Source organism: Kogia breviceps, chromosome 5 (genome assembly GCF_026419965.1).
Source record: "Kogia breviceps isolate mKogBre1 chromosome 5, mKogBre1 haplotype 1, whole genome shotgun sequence".
NCBI classification, from domain to species: Eukaryota; Metazoa; Chordata; class Mammalia; order Artiodactyla; family Physeteridae; genus Kogia; species Kogia breviceps.
In genome coordinates this window covers 137399012-137413436 of record NC_081314.1, presented here as the reverse complement: position 1 = coordinate 137413436, position 14425 = coordinate 137399012, and the positions used below count along the sequence as shown (strand labels likewise).

Sequence of the window (14425 nt, the reverse complement as noted above, 5' to 3'; positions counted from 1 at the left end):
CCTAGCAGCCAAGAAAGTTCTATTACCAAAAAAAAAAAAAAGTCAATAGCACTTGATATTCAGCATTTTCCCAGCACATTTACCACAGTGCTCTGACCCTGTGGTGCTGGATTTTCAGGACCACAGTTTCCTTGCCAAATAGACATATCTTGGCTTCCTTTGCTAGGTGGAAACACTGCCTTGATATTAAATATTCAAAGCAAAGAAACTCTGACCCAAGGGCTCTCAGCTAACAATGACATTCTCTGTAAGTAAACTAGAAACCCAACTCGGCTTCTGGTTTGCCAGTTTCCCCTGCCATGTACTAGTCTACTGCACAAATAGGGCTGAGGAACGACTCCTGTTTACCATGATTATACCGCAGAAGACCCTCAGGCAGGGATGCGGGAAGCCTGGACTTGGCAGAAGATGCTGGAGAAGGGGAAGAGTAGCATTCAGAGCTGCTTCCTGGGCAGGGCAGGGCAGGGCAGGGGCGAGGAAAGGGTGAAAGGCCTCCAACCTCGCCAGACGGAGACCCAGGTCCGATACAATTGCAAGGACGCTGTCACTCTAAGCAAGCGCGGCTGTAACGTAAGAACGCGGCTCCTATAGCCCTCGTCAACCCAGAGACTTCTCTCACTTTGCTGCGCCACACCTACAGCGCCAGAACTGTCTGAGATAAGCTGCGGAAGCCTTGGTCGCAATCCCCCCAAAGAAAAGCCTCATCCTTTACTGGGAGGGGGAAGTCGTTATTTTTTTGTTAAGGCGATAGGAGACGGGCAATGGGGGATGGAGGTGGGGGACGCTGGTGCCTTTTGGCGGTCAAGCCCTACCCCTCAGTCTCCTGTCTGTTCTGTAAGCTTCTACTCATCTTCTTACTGCATCTCCACCAGACCTCCCAACCCCTTGGGCTTTCCTCGTGCCTGTCGGCGCAGACTTCAGGTCAAGTGTCCTCTGGGCTGGATTCCTTACGTGGGCACCTGGGAGGCTGGCTGGGGCACACCCTGACTATGCGGAGAGCAAACCAAGTGCAACGTGGACCACAACACGTGTTTCAACAGCGCTGAGCGCGGCACAGGGCTCAGTTTAAGATATTTTAAGCCGACCCGCATCCATCGGGGTCGGGTCCCTGACCCTGGGAAATTGACGAGGAGGTCAACTCATTGAGGGAAAAACTCCAAATACCCTACCCACCCTTCCTTCTGGGGGGGGGGGGCTCCCCTGCCACCACCACCTCACATGCGCAGCTACTGAATATGCTAAGGGCTCCTATTATCAGGCAAGAAAACTGGCTCTGAGCGCACTCCAACTTTAAACCAACCCGGCCTTGCCCCCTCGGGCGCCTGCCCCCAACCGAGGGCTCACCTGGGCGCCCCGCGGCGCCGGGGGCGCACAGCGAGGGAGGTCGCTTCTTACCGGAGAAGTCCGTGAGCGCTGCAATCTCTCTGGAGCACACCAGGACGGTGCAGTAGAAGAGGCGCAGGAGCTGCCCGGGAGGCTCTGCCTGCCTGCGGAGGCCGGGATGCTGTGCTGGCTGGGGCGCTGGCGGTGGGCGCGCGTGTCCCGGCAGGAGCATGGTGCGCGGCGCGACAGAGCGCGGGCGCGGGCCCGGGGCGCGGGGGGTCGCTGGGCGGAGGGCGGTGTCACATGGCAGGGTGAGTTGGTAGCCAGCGGCTCCGCGGCCCCCTGCCACCTCCTGGCCCAGGCTGCCAGAGCCTCCTCCCCGCCACGGGCTAGCACCGGCTCCCCAGCAAAGAGGAGGGGGCGGAGAACTGGGGCGGGGCGAGGAGCCCCGGGAAGAGTCCGCGTGGTTTCCCCGAGAGGAAATCTCCGCTGCGGCCGCGCGGGAGGAAACGAGGGCGGGGGGCAAAGGGAAAGTGTAGCCTCTCGCGCCCAGAGCTGCGGAGGCCGGTCCCTGGCGCGCTGCCCGCCGCGGAGGGCGCCCCCAACAGCGCGCCGAGGGTCGCGCAACTTTAGCGCCTTCCACGCCCGGGTCCCCGCCCCGGAGACGGCTCAGCGCCCCTGGCCTGGCCCGCGCTGGCCCTGTGCCAGCCTCGCCCTGGCCGCCTGTGGAGTGCGGCCGGTGCCCGTGACGCACTTAGGAGCCAGAGCCGCGCTTGGAGCCCGGGAGCCCTGGGGTGGGGGCCGCGGGAAGGTGGGGTACTGGAGGTGTGGGACCGCAGCACTGACGTCCCTGCGACCCAGCGCGCTCCACGTGCAGAATCACCAAGCACGCACAGTTATCCCCATTGCACAGAATAGAAGACCGAGACCCGGAGCATTGCCCGACGCCAAAGCTTACGCAGCCAGGAGGGGAACCATCGCGGGGCTCGGGGGAGTAGGTGGGGGGAGGAGGGATGTGCATTGTGCTGAAAATGGATCAGATACCTCCAGAGCCGGTTTCTTTTCGCTGCGACTACGTTTCCTTTGGGTACTGGTTGTCCGCCGCGCTCAGAGGATCTGACACTGGACCGGCCCAAACAGCCGCCGAACGCAATAAATGGGCTTTGTTTTAAAATGGGCCACAGCATCTTTCTGAACCTCTCGATTACGCGCGGTGTAACCTACGTTTGGACGCCCAGCCCGTGGGCGAGGAGCGGGCTGCACGGCTAGGGTTCGGGGGAACCCCAAGTACTTGGGGGCTCCGTGGCCGCGCGCCGGGTGGGGTACCTGGGGTCCAGGAACCCAAACCCCGCGGACTGCGCGGGGCGTCCGGGCCAGGCGGCGCCGGCGGGAAGGAGGAGGGCCGGGCGGGCGGGCTCTCGGCACAAAGTGTTCCCGAACACCGCGGGAGGGCATGCCAAGTTCGCGGCGGGCCTGACGCGGAAATGTAGATCATGAGGCCCAAGGGCGGGCCCGGGCGCCCTGCGCCGGCCGGCTCTGAACTGCACCGCGCACGCCGCAGAGTGCGGCGGGGCGGCCTGGACAGAGAAAAACCGAGACTCGCTGGCCTACCTGGGGGGAACCTCTTAGAGGTGGGCCGCAAGGATCCCGGAGAGCTGGGTGTCACTGCGTCTCACACCGTGCTCCAGCAGGGCCAGGGCCAGGAGAACTGGGATTCCGGCCATTACCTCCCTGTCTCGGGCTAGGGGTGAGAGGGGCAAATGCAAACATCAGTATTTGTTAGTGGGACCCAGTCAGCCAGGCACAATGATTTTTCAAATTCACATGAAAATATTCAACCTTCTCAATAACCCTTGGACCTAAGTATTCTTGTGCACGTTCTAGGCTGGGGAAACGGAGGCAGGGAGGGTGGGTAAGGATGCCCAGCACTTAGCAGCCATTCAGTAAGTGACGTTTGCTTAAAACTCGGTTCCCTGGTGTTCTTTCCATTCCGTGCATCCATCTACTTTAGATATGAATTAGGTACCTGGGTATTCCGGATCCTCTTCTAGGAGCTGGGGACACTCCTAACACAGGAAGGGAGCCATGCTCCCTCGGGGCTGGTGGCTGCCACCACTGACCCGTAGGGGTGCTCTGGTTTCCCGTTGCCCGTGTGGACACTGCTACTAGGTGTGCCGGCATCCGCAGGCCTCCTTACCTGTAAAGGCGTCAGGCTTATTGTGAGAATTGAATGAGTTGCATGCAACAGGTGACATGGGTTGGACGAGGCCTGGAACGAGTAAGTAGTCAGTATTCGTCATTGGTACAGTGAGGAAGACAGACACTGAACAGGGAATGCCAAGGAGCCATGGGAACGAGACCCAGGGAGGGAAGGAGGAAGGGAAGGAGGTGTTAGGGACCTTTTTAAGACAAGATGGGTGGCCAAGCAAAAGCTAGGTATCAGTTTGGGGAGGATGGACATCTTAGGAAAAGGGAACAGCTTACGTGAAATCCCAAAGAAGCATGGCTCCAGAAATGCATGCAGGACGTGGAGCATGGAGAAAAGGGCAAGGCAGGGCAGGGTGACGTGGAGAGGTCAGCTGCCAGAGCTCAGGGACCCAGAGACCTTGGTGAACGCTTCCATCTTTTTTTTTTTTTTTTTTTTTTTTGCGGCCACACTGCACAGCTTGTGGGATTTTAGTTCCCCAACCAGGGATTGAACCCGGGCCCTTGGCAGTGAAAGCGAGGAGTCCTACCCACTGGACCACCAGGGAAGTCCCAGAACACTTCCATCTTTATCCCGAGCCCTGGTGAACACTTCCGTCTTAAGCCAGCAAAGGATTGTAAGCAGATGAGTGATGCAATCAGGTGTGTGTTGGTAAAAGATGACTCTGGCTGCTGAATGCACCTGGACTGGAGGGGTCAACAGTGGGTCCAGGGATTATACTCCTAAGAATTGGAAGCAGGGACTCCAAGAGATATTTGTACACTCCTGGTCATAGCAGCATTATTCGTAATAGCCGAAAGGTGGAAGCAACCCAAGTGTCCATCAATGGATGGATGGATAAACAAAATGTGGAATATTATCCAGTCATAGAAAGGAATGAACTTCTGATACATGCTACAGCCTAGAAGCACCTTAAAAACATTATGCTAGGTGAAATAAGAAAATGATAAATATTGCAGAGTTCCACTTACATGACATATCTAGAATACACAAATTTATAGAAACAGAAAATAGATTAGAGGTTTCCAAGAGTTGAGAAACAGATGGTGGTGATAGCTGTATAACACTGTGGATGTCATTAACGCCACTTAATTGTACACTGAAAATGGCAATTTTTATGTCATGTAGTTACCACAACTTCAAAAAAATTAATAATGTAATATGCCAAAACCCACTGAACTATAAATGGGTGAGTTGTGTAGTATGTGGATTGTATCTCCATAAAGCTGGGGTGGTTTTTTTTGTTTGGCTGCACGGAGCGGCACGCGGGATCTTAGCTCCTTAACCGAGGATTGAACCCATGACTCCAGCAGTGGAAGCGCAGAATCGTAACCACTGGACTGCCGGGGCATTCCCCCCATAAAACTGTTTTTTCGTTTAAATTTTTTTATTGAAGTATAGTTGATTTACAATGTTGTGTTAATTACTGCTGTACAGCAAAGTGACTCAGTTATATATATATGTATATAGACTATATATATATTCTTTAAAAAATTCTTTTCTTTTTCATATACTTTTCCATTATGGTTTATTACAGGTTATTGAATATACTTCCCTGTGCTATACAATAGAACCTTGTTGTCTATAAAGCCATTTTTTTAAAAGATCAAACAAAGACCACAAAGTGGGTCCAGGGAGATGGTCAGGAGGGGAGGGGAGCCTGGAGGCTGTGACTGAGCATTGGGCTGGCGCTTTGCAGGCCCAGAGAGAAGGCAGGAGCAGCCAGATATGGAAACCGACATCACGACCCTCACAGATCATCTGTGGCAGAATTTGAAGTCCTCTTAAACTGCAAAGGTACAGAAATTAAGGGATGGATGTCAACATGGAGGAAACTAAAAGTGTTCCTTTCTATGTGGTGGCACCATTGGCCATCTTGCCCCTTCTCGCATGTGAGTTTGAGAAGTGCCTCTGTACCTGGAGCATTCATTCTGGGTGTAAGAGGCATCCTTGCAGGATACTGTAAATTACATACTTTGATTCCTGCCCTTTTCTCCCCCCTTCCTTTTGAAGCAACTCTGTTCCTTCTTTCCAGCTCTAAGTTACATCTCTATTTTCCTCCTTCCTTGAGATCCTGGATACTTTCCTCCGCACGTAGCCAAACCTGCTTTGGAGGATGTTTGTGTGCTGTGCACTTAAACTCCAGCCTGACTCTGTGCTCTCACTGGGCTATCACAGTAAGGCTTTGGGGCTTTCAACAAAGATGGGCTGCAGCCGTTCTGAGAAAACATAAGCCATCATTTGTCAGCTGCAAAGAAACCAACCTTTCAGCTCAGGATACTGAGGCCGAATGTTGTCCAGAGCTAAAAAGGCTTATTTTTAAAAAGCAACAAACGGTGGTTTGTTCATAGAGCTGGCATCAAAGAGCCACATCAATAGCAAGGAGCTGCTCACTGAAGATTGTGAAAGCTGGGGATGCACTTGAGAGGCTGTGAGGGGAATGTTTGGCCCAAAAGCCTGTGGAAGGAAACCTTTAAGAATATGGGCTCAAAACTGCTGTCCGTCCAAGGTCAAAGGCATCAAGTGCAATAGCCTGTACTCTGCCCCTGACAGACAGCCACTGGCGGAGGCATTGGACCTCCCTGACTTTCGTCTGCAAAATGAAAATGGTGGAATCAAAAAGTCCATTTTGGCTCTGAAAGCCCACAGCCTATTTAAATTAGACGTAGGATTTCAGGAAGTTGGCCTAAATCTATACTGGTTCCAAGACATTCCTTCATGTTTTCTTAAATACATATTTTCATTTCTTTCTTGCTCTGTTTGTTTTCATGTTGTTCATATTTTTCTCTTTATAGAAGAAGAATGTAGCATGAGCAAACTTGGGGGCGATTCCTGAAGCATTGTGAATGATTGAATTCTGATTCTTGGGAGTTTTCAGCGTAAGCGTTCCCAAGTATTCAAGGTGGTAAACTCAAGTTTCTGGAGGAGAGCATGACTCCATCCTGGAAGGAGCAGACACCATTTTCCCCTCTGAGGCTGGAAAGTGCTGTTCCCACAGACACCCTGAGACTGCTCCCTGCTGCCAGTGACACAGCAAATGCTGCAGGGAATCCAGCCTGCCTGGGCCGCACCTGAGAGCAGGGAAGTTTTCTCCAGAGATCACAACCCCCTACTCTTCCTACTTCGTTCTGTGCCATCAGAAGGGAAAGTGTGCTGATGGAAGGATATTCCATAGAGGGCTGCAAAGAAACACATCTAGCTCTGAACTACCAAGCTTGCCCTGCCAGAGGACACAGCGTATGGCAGTAGGTCTGTGTCTTTATTCCTGTCTTGCCCCTAGGTTCTTCATGACCATTTTTTTTTTAGATTCCATATATATGTGTTAGCATATGGTATTTGTTTTTCTCTTTCTGATTTACTTCACTCTGTATGACAGACTCCAGGTCCACCCACCTTACTACAAATAACTCAGTTTCGTTCCTTTTTATGGCTGAGTAATATTCCATTGTATATATGGGCCACATCTTCTTTATCCATTCATCTGTCGATGGACACTTAGGTTGCTTCCATATCCTGGCTATTGTAAATAGAGCTGCAATGAACATTGTGGTACATGACTCTTTTTGAATGATGGATTTCTCAGGGTATATGCCCAGTAGTGGGATTGCTGGGTCATATGGTAGTTCTATTTTTAGTTTTTTAAGGAACCTCCATACTGTTCTCCACAGTGGCTGTATCAATTTACATTCCCGCCAACAGTGCAAGAGCGTTCCCTTTTCTCCACACCCTCTCCAGCATTTATTGTTTGTAGATTTTCTGATGATGGCCATTCTGACCGGTGCATCTTCACCATATAGACCATATTGGCACCTCTCGTAACTGTGTCTCTCTGAGAAGGAAGAAAAGAGGAGGGTGGGCATGTATAACCCAAGTCTGTTTCCCTTTGGTCAACAGCAGTAAAAATCCTTTAGCAAAAGCCTCAGAAGGGTGAGGGAGAGGCTGGGAGGGGGAGGACTGCTGCACAGGTGCTGGGAGAGGAGAAACCTGCAGCTTCAGACAGTACAGTTTCTGCAACCCACCACGGAAAGTTACTGGGAACTGACAAGGGCGCTCTCTGTAGGTGAGAATCTTAATTTGTCTTAGGAATAATAACTGCGGTCCATGAATTTCATAAATCATTTTTTTTATTGTGGTGAAACACACATAACCTAACATTTACCATTTCAGCCATTTTTAAGTGTACAGTTTAATGGTATTCAGTACATTCACATTGTTGTACAACCATTACTTCCGTCCATCTCCAGAACGTTCTTCATCTTCAAAAACTGAAACTCTGTCCCCGTTAAACAAGAACTCTCCATTCTCCTCTTTCTCTAGGCCCTGGCAACAACATTCTACCTTCTGTCTCTATGAATTTAACTACTCTAGGTCCCTCATCTAAGTGTAACCATACAGCATTTGTCCTCTTGTGTCTGGCTTCTTTCACGGAGCCTGATGTCTTCAAGTTTCATCCATGTTGTAGCATGTCACAGAATTTCCTTCCTTTTTAAGGCTAGATAATATTCCGTTGCATGTAGACACCACATTTTGTTTATCCATTTATCTTTGGATGGGCACTTGCGTTGCGTCAACGTCTTGGCTATTGTGAATGATACAGCTATAAACATGGGTAAACAAAAAAAAAAGAAAATTTTAATTTAAATGATCATTCCCAAGGGGAAGATTAAAGCTACCAAAACAAAAACAAAAACAAAAACAAATTAAACTCCATTAACAGTAATTCAGAACCAATGAAAGTGAATTCCATTTAAGGGTATAGAACAGAGGTTCCCAGACTTTCTCAGTTCATGGTGCCCTTATTGTCCCACTGATTTTTTGCAGGGCCCCTAGGCCAAAAAAAATTATTGAACTGTTAAAAATGTATTAAATAGCTAGATCCAAACAACTTAGCAAGTATTTATGTTCTAACAATTAATTAAGTAGCTATTTGGGGAAAATGTAAATTATGTAAAAGAAAAACGATTTTTTATTTTATTCTTAAACAACCGCAATTATTTACTAAGGGGGTATGCACACCCATTAGGCACGTTGCTATCTCTCCAACCTTGAAATCAGATTGGACACTGCCACCCTTATTTTCTGTTTCATGTAGATTTTTCTTGGTACTTGCTTTTTATTACAGTAACCACTGAAATCCCAGCTTTGTGAAGCTCTGACATCTTTGATAGAAAAATAGCACCAAAAAAAAAAAAAAGAAGAAGAAGAAGAGAAGAAGAAAGAAAGAAAAGTAGAACAGGGCCTTCCCTGGTGGCACAGTGGTTAAGAATCCACCTGCCAATTCAGGGGACATGGGTTCGATCCCTGGTCCGGGAAGATTCCCACATGCCGCAGAGCAGCTAAGCCCGTGTGCCACAACTACTGAGCCCACAACTACTGAAGCCCTTGCACCTAGAGACCATGCTCCGCAATAAGAGAAGCCACCGCAATGAGAAGCCCGCGCACAGCAGCAAAGAGTAGCCCCCGCTCGCCTCAACGAGAGAAAGCCCGCATGCAGCATCAAAGAGCCAACGCAGCCAAAAATAAGTAAATAAATAAATAAACATTTAAAAAGAGAACACAGTGTGATGGCAGAGGCAGAAAAAAAAGAGAAAGAAAAGTAGCACAATCTAATGTTGAAATTATGAACTACCTTGAGTTCACGGTTTGCAATAGATGTCAGGAATTGCTGTATTTCCCTCAACTTATAAAAACCTTCCAATATGTGAGTTTCTTGCGGTACTCTGGGCAGTTTGGTGCCCAGTTTGGGAACTGCAAATCTAGACAATCCAAATATTATGAAGACCTTACTTTGTCCACAAGAACTGCGTAAACTGTGTCTGGCTGACTCTCCAACTGACCTCCTTTTTACCACTCTGGCCCTCCCTCCCTTGCAGACACAATGGCCCTTTTTTTGTTTCCTGACCTCTCTGATTACCTTGCTACCTCAGTGCCTTTGCATTTATATATATATATATATATATTTGGTTGCATCGGGTCATGCGTTGTGGCATGCGGATCTTTTCGTTGCAGCACGTGGGCGTCTCTCTAGTTGTGGCGCACAGGCTCCAGAGAGCCTGGCTCAGTAGTTGCTGCTCGGGCTTAGTTGCCCTGTGTCATGTGAGATCTTTGGGATCTTGGGATCTTTGGGATCTTAGTGACCCGACCAGGGATCGAACCCTTGTCCTCTGCATTGGAAGGGGGGAAGTCCCCTCAGTGCCTTTGCATTTGCTGTAGCTCCTACTTGGAATGCTCTTCCCCCACGGGTTGCTGCCCTAACTCACTCAGAGCTGTCCGCTGGTCCCTGTGTACACCAGTCACCACCACCCCACCCCGCATCAAGCCTTTACTCATCTCCAGAGTGCTCAAGTCGACCTGTCTACCATTCTGCACTTTCAGGGGTGATTTGTCCCCCACAAAATCTCTTTGAAAATATAATTGCATTTGGAATTAGTGGTCCAGGATTATTTCAATAGCAACAAAGTAAAATTGCAGTGTTGATGTAGTTAAAATGTTAACAAACACCAAAACATGTAAACTGAATACTAAAGACTAAAGAAAGTAAAGGAAATAATGAAAACGCACAGAACTGTCATAATTTAAACTAGCAAGCCAGGAATTCTCTGAGGTGGCAGTGGTACTTGGCTGCTGAGACCTCTAAATCCAAACTGTTCCTGGATGGGTGAAGAAACACCTCTCCCTCAAAAGGAAGGAACTGCAAAGTCTCACTGCCAAGAGGCTTGCATTCCAGGCTGGTAGGGATTTGTGGATGAGCTTTGCAATGCACCACACCATCTTTTTCCCATTGATCTTTGGTGCCATCGTTTTGGGTTTTTTTTTTCTTTTTTCTCATTAAACTTTGTTTTAAGAGGTCTCAAAATTCTGTGCCAGAGTTTTGGTCAAGTTGTTTCCATTAAAAAGTGCTGATTTTAAAAACTAATAACTAAAACTCACACACACACACACATGCGCGCACGCCATGTGCGCGCAGGGCAACTAAGCCCGAGCAGCAACTACTGAGCCAGGCTCTCTGGAGCCTGTGCGCCACAACTAGAGAGACGCCCACGTGCTGCAACGAAAAGATCCGCATGCCACAACGCATGACCCGATGCAACCAAATATATATATATATATAAATGCAAAGGCACTGAGGTAGCAAGGTAATCAGAGAGGTCAGGAAACAAAAAAAGGGCCATTGTGTCTGCAAGGGAGGGAGGGCCAGAGTGGTAAAAGGGAGGTCAGTTGGAGAGTCAGCCAGACACAGTTTACGCAGTTCTTGTTGACAAAGTAAGGTCTTCATAATGTTTGGATTGTCTAGATTTGCAGTTCCCAAACTGGGCACCAAACTGCCCAGAGTACCGCAAGAAACTCACATATTGGAAGGTTTTTATAAGTTGAGGGAAATACAATGTTTCATAAAAACCTTCAGAAGGAAGGTAGACAGGTCAGCTTGAGCACTCTGGAGATGAGTAAAGGCTTGGGGCGGGGTGGGGGGGGTGACTGGTGTACACAGGGACCAGCGGACAGCCCTGAGTGAGTTAGGGCAGCAACCCGTGGGGGAAGAGCATTCCAAGTAGGAGCTACAGCAAATGCAAAGGCACTGAGGGGACTTCCCCCCTTCCAATGCAGAGGACAAGGGTTCGATCCCTGGTCAGGTCACTAAGATCCCAAAGATCCCAAGATCCCAAAGATCCCACATGACACAGGGCAACTGGCTAAACTGACAACCTGGCTAAACTTTTATTTAGTTTGTATTTCTGTTGAATTTTATAAGTAGATGACAGTTTTGTCTCTTCTAATTCTTCCATATCTTGTTTCTTTGCCTTACCTTATCTCATTAACCAGGACCTCTAGTAATAGACAGCAGCATAGTGTGAATTCATCTGTGTCCTTCCTATTGTTCTCAGTCATAATTCAAATGCATCTAAAATCTTTCCATTATGTAAAATGGTTACTGTAGGTTTTAGGTACATATAATCTTTATTAAGTTAAAGAAGTTCCTTCTATTCCTAGTTTTATGTGAATTTAAAAATCATGACTAGGTATTTTTTCAAATGCATTTTTCCATCTATTGAGATAATTAATTTTTCTCCTTTAATCCATTAATGTGGTGAATTACATAGACATGACATCAAACCATCATTGTATTTCGTGTCTTTTTTTTTTAAGTGCAGTGTTGCATTAGGTTAGTTAATATTTTATTTACCCACATCTATGTCCATAAGTGAAATAAGCCCATCATTTTCTTACTTTGTATTATCTATAGGTAGTTTCCTATTTAAGGTTATATTAGCCTCATAAAAGATGTTGAGAATCTTTCCTTCTTTTTTGTTTTATGAAGCAAACTGAATAAGGTAGCGATTATCTGTTTCTTAAAAGATTGCAAGAACTTACCTGAAAATCACCTGTACCTTGGGAAAGGTTCGGTTATCATATCATTTTATTTAACAATTATTGGTCTATCCAAATTTTCTAGTGTTTTTTGTGTCAGTTTTGGGATTTTTACCCTTTTCCAGAAGGGTAATTTGTTAACTTCTTTTAGTTTTGAAAGTTTTTGTGAATAGTTGTTTCTAAATACATTTATAAATATATTTAAATATTTACTATTAAAAATCTATGCTTGTATACTGTTTTCCCCCTTTACTCCTGTGTCTTGTTGTTTAGCAGTTTTTCTTTTTCCTTCCTCATTTATCTTTCCACAGGTTTGTTTACTTAATCTAAAAAACAAAAACAATCAGCTTTTGGTTTGTGAATATTCTTTATTGTTTTTCTCATTTTCTTTATAACTGGTTTCTCTCCTTATCTTCGCTACTTTTTTCTTCTTACTTCTTTGGGTTGATTCTATTGTACTTTTTCCAATTTCTTGATTTGAATATGTATTATCAGTTCATTTGTTTTCAACCTTTCTTGCTTTCTGATAAATGTACTTAAAGCTATAAATTTTCCTCTAAGACCTTTGTCTCACAGACTAAGCAATGTAAAGTGTTCGTTTTATTGCATTCCAAGTCTTTCATAATTTCCCTAATGCTTCCCAAGGATTACTTAGAAGTTTTGTTTTTGTTTTCCCTCTCCCAGGCTTATGGGATTTTTTTTTTTTAATTACATGCCTTTTTTTTTTTTTGGCTCTGTTGGGTCTTCGCTGCTGCACACAGGCTTTCTCTAGTTGTGGCGAGCCCGGGGGTTACTCTTCGTTGCAGTGCACGAGTGTCTCATTGCGGTGGCTTCTCTTGATGTGGAGTATGGGCTCTAGGTGCAAGGGCTTCAGTAGTTGTGGCACATGGGTTCAGTAGTTGTGGCTCACGGGCTCTAGAGCACAGGCTCAGTAGTTGCGGCGCACGGGCTTAGTTGCTCTGCAGCATGTGGGATCTTCCCAGACCAGGGCTTGAACCTGTGTCCCCTGCATTGGCAGGTGGATTCTTAACCACTGCGCCACCAGGGAAGCCCCTTATGGGATTTTTCAAAACCTATTCTCTTATTATCAAGTCAAATTTTATTGCTTGATGGTCAGAGAACATGGTCTGTATGATGTTGATTTTTTTTTTTTTTGGAATTTATTAGAGCCTCCTTTGTGGCCTAGGAGGTAGTCAATTTTTATGACTGTTCCTTGTTATTTAACAAGAACATGTATTCTGTTTGTGTGTATAAAGTTCTCATACCAGCTATTAATTTGAAGACATTGTTATTCAAATTTTCTATATTTTCTCATGTTTCTGTCCAATGACTAAGACGTTAGAACAGTTTTCACAAGAGCTTTGAAATTTATCATCGATATTTTAATCTCTTAATTGGGTATGGATTTGGCTACATTTCACTGTTCAAAGATTAGGGCCATCAACTCAATAACCTAGTAATTTTGAGCAGTCTGATCTGAGACCCTGGTCACCAACACAATACATATTTATTGTGGCTGTGACTCTTATGGGAATTGTCCTAGTAGGATGAGTGCATACTTCCTGAATGGATTTGAAAGTATATTTTTAAACACGGGGGCATACCCCCCCAACTATAAATTATGGGATAATGGCTGGAATTCACAGGCAGATTCACGCAGAATGTTCAGAAGCTCTTTGCCTCCTGGCCCATGACCTGCCTGTTCGTACCCCAGCTCCAGCCCCCATTCAATGTCACAGTGACTAAAATGAAACTACTAGAAATTCATTGGGTGAGTTGTGATCTCCAAATGCCCTCTTTAAAAGTGTAAAAATATTCATGGGTTGGCTGCAAGTTGATATTATTCTCCAACACCTTATGGTAAATTCACCAAATTTCTGTATTTTCTGATAGCTAGCTAAAAACAGCTTTTGTAAGGAAACAGGTTAAGGAGAAAGTGTGGGGAAGAAGGGGGACTTAGCATAGGGAGGGAAGCAGAAAAATGAATAATTCTGGAGGAAGCATTGTCCTGGGATATAAGTTCTGGGAAAGCTGCAACAACTGGGGCTTTGGGAAGATGGGGGCAGCAAGAAGGTGCTGTGTGTGCATGTGTGGGGAGGGGAGCAGAGAGAGTGGACTTGGGGAAATTTAAGAAGACAAGCATCATCTATGTCATGATTTTGATCGACTGGCCTCACGCTCTGGCTAGTTCCATATTGGACAAGAGGGGAACATTTTCTGCTCCTCTTCAACTTTGTCTCAGAGGAGAAAAAAAAAGACAAATACGATGCTTCCGTTTTCTTCTCTGCTTTACTATCATTTCGGTAAGAAACTCACAACAACCTAGCCTGGATCATACTAATGTGATGTATCTAGTGCTCAAATAATTCATTTGATAATTATTACATGGCCTTGTAGCATCTCATATCATCTTGGGTTCTTGGTTAAATTCTTTACTGTGATTGAACTTATCAGGTTATCACAATGATACTTATCATCCCAGTGATACTGTAAATCTCTTGAGGGTAAGTCTACCATGGAATACTTTTT

At 46.5% G+C, this 14425-nt stretch overlaps 1 protein-coding gene across 8 annotated transcripts in view; it reads right to left on the bottom strand.

The window, feature by feature from the left end:
- EVA1C (eva-1 homolog C) overlaps nt 1-2046 on the bottom strand; it is a 92776-nt gene extending 90730 nt beyond the window's left edge. Inside the window, exon 1 of one of the 8 annotated variants that reach the window (XM_059065671.2) lies at nt 1396-2046. In XM_059065671.2, the coding sequence (XP_058921654.1) occupies nt 1396-1555 (160 nt within the window). In that variant the 5' untranslated portion in view covers nt 1556-2046. Of the gene's footprint in view, nt 1-1344 lie in introns of all 8 variants that reach the window. The other 7 variants (XM_067035004.1, XM_067035005.1, XM_067034999.1 and 4 more) reach the window with 7 other exon arrangements.
- Between the last annotated feature and the right edge of the window lie 12379 nt (nt 2047-14425).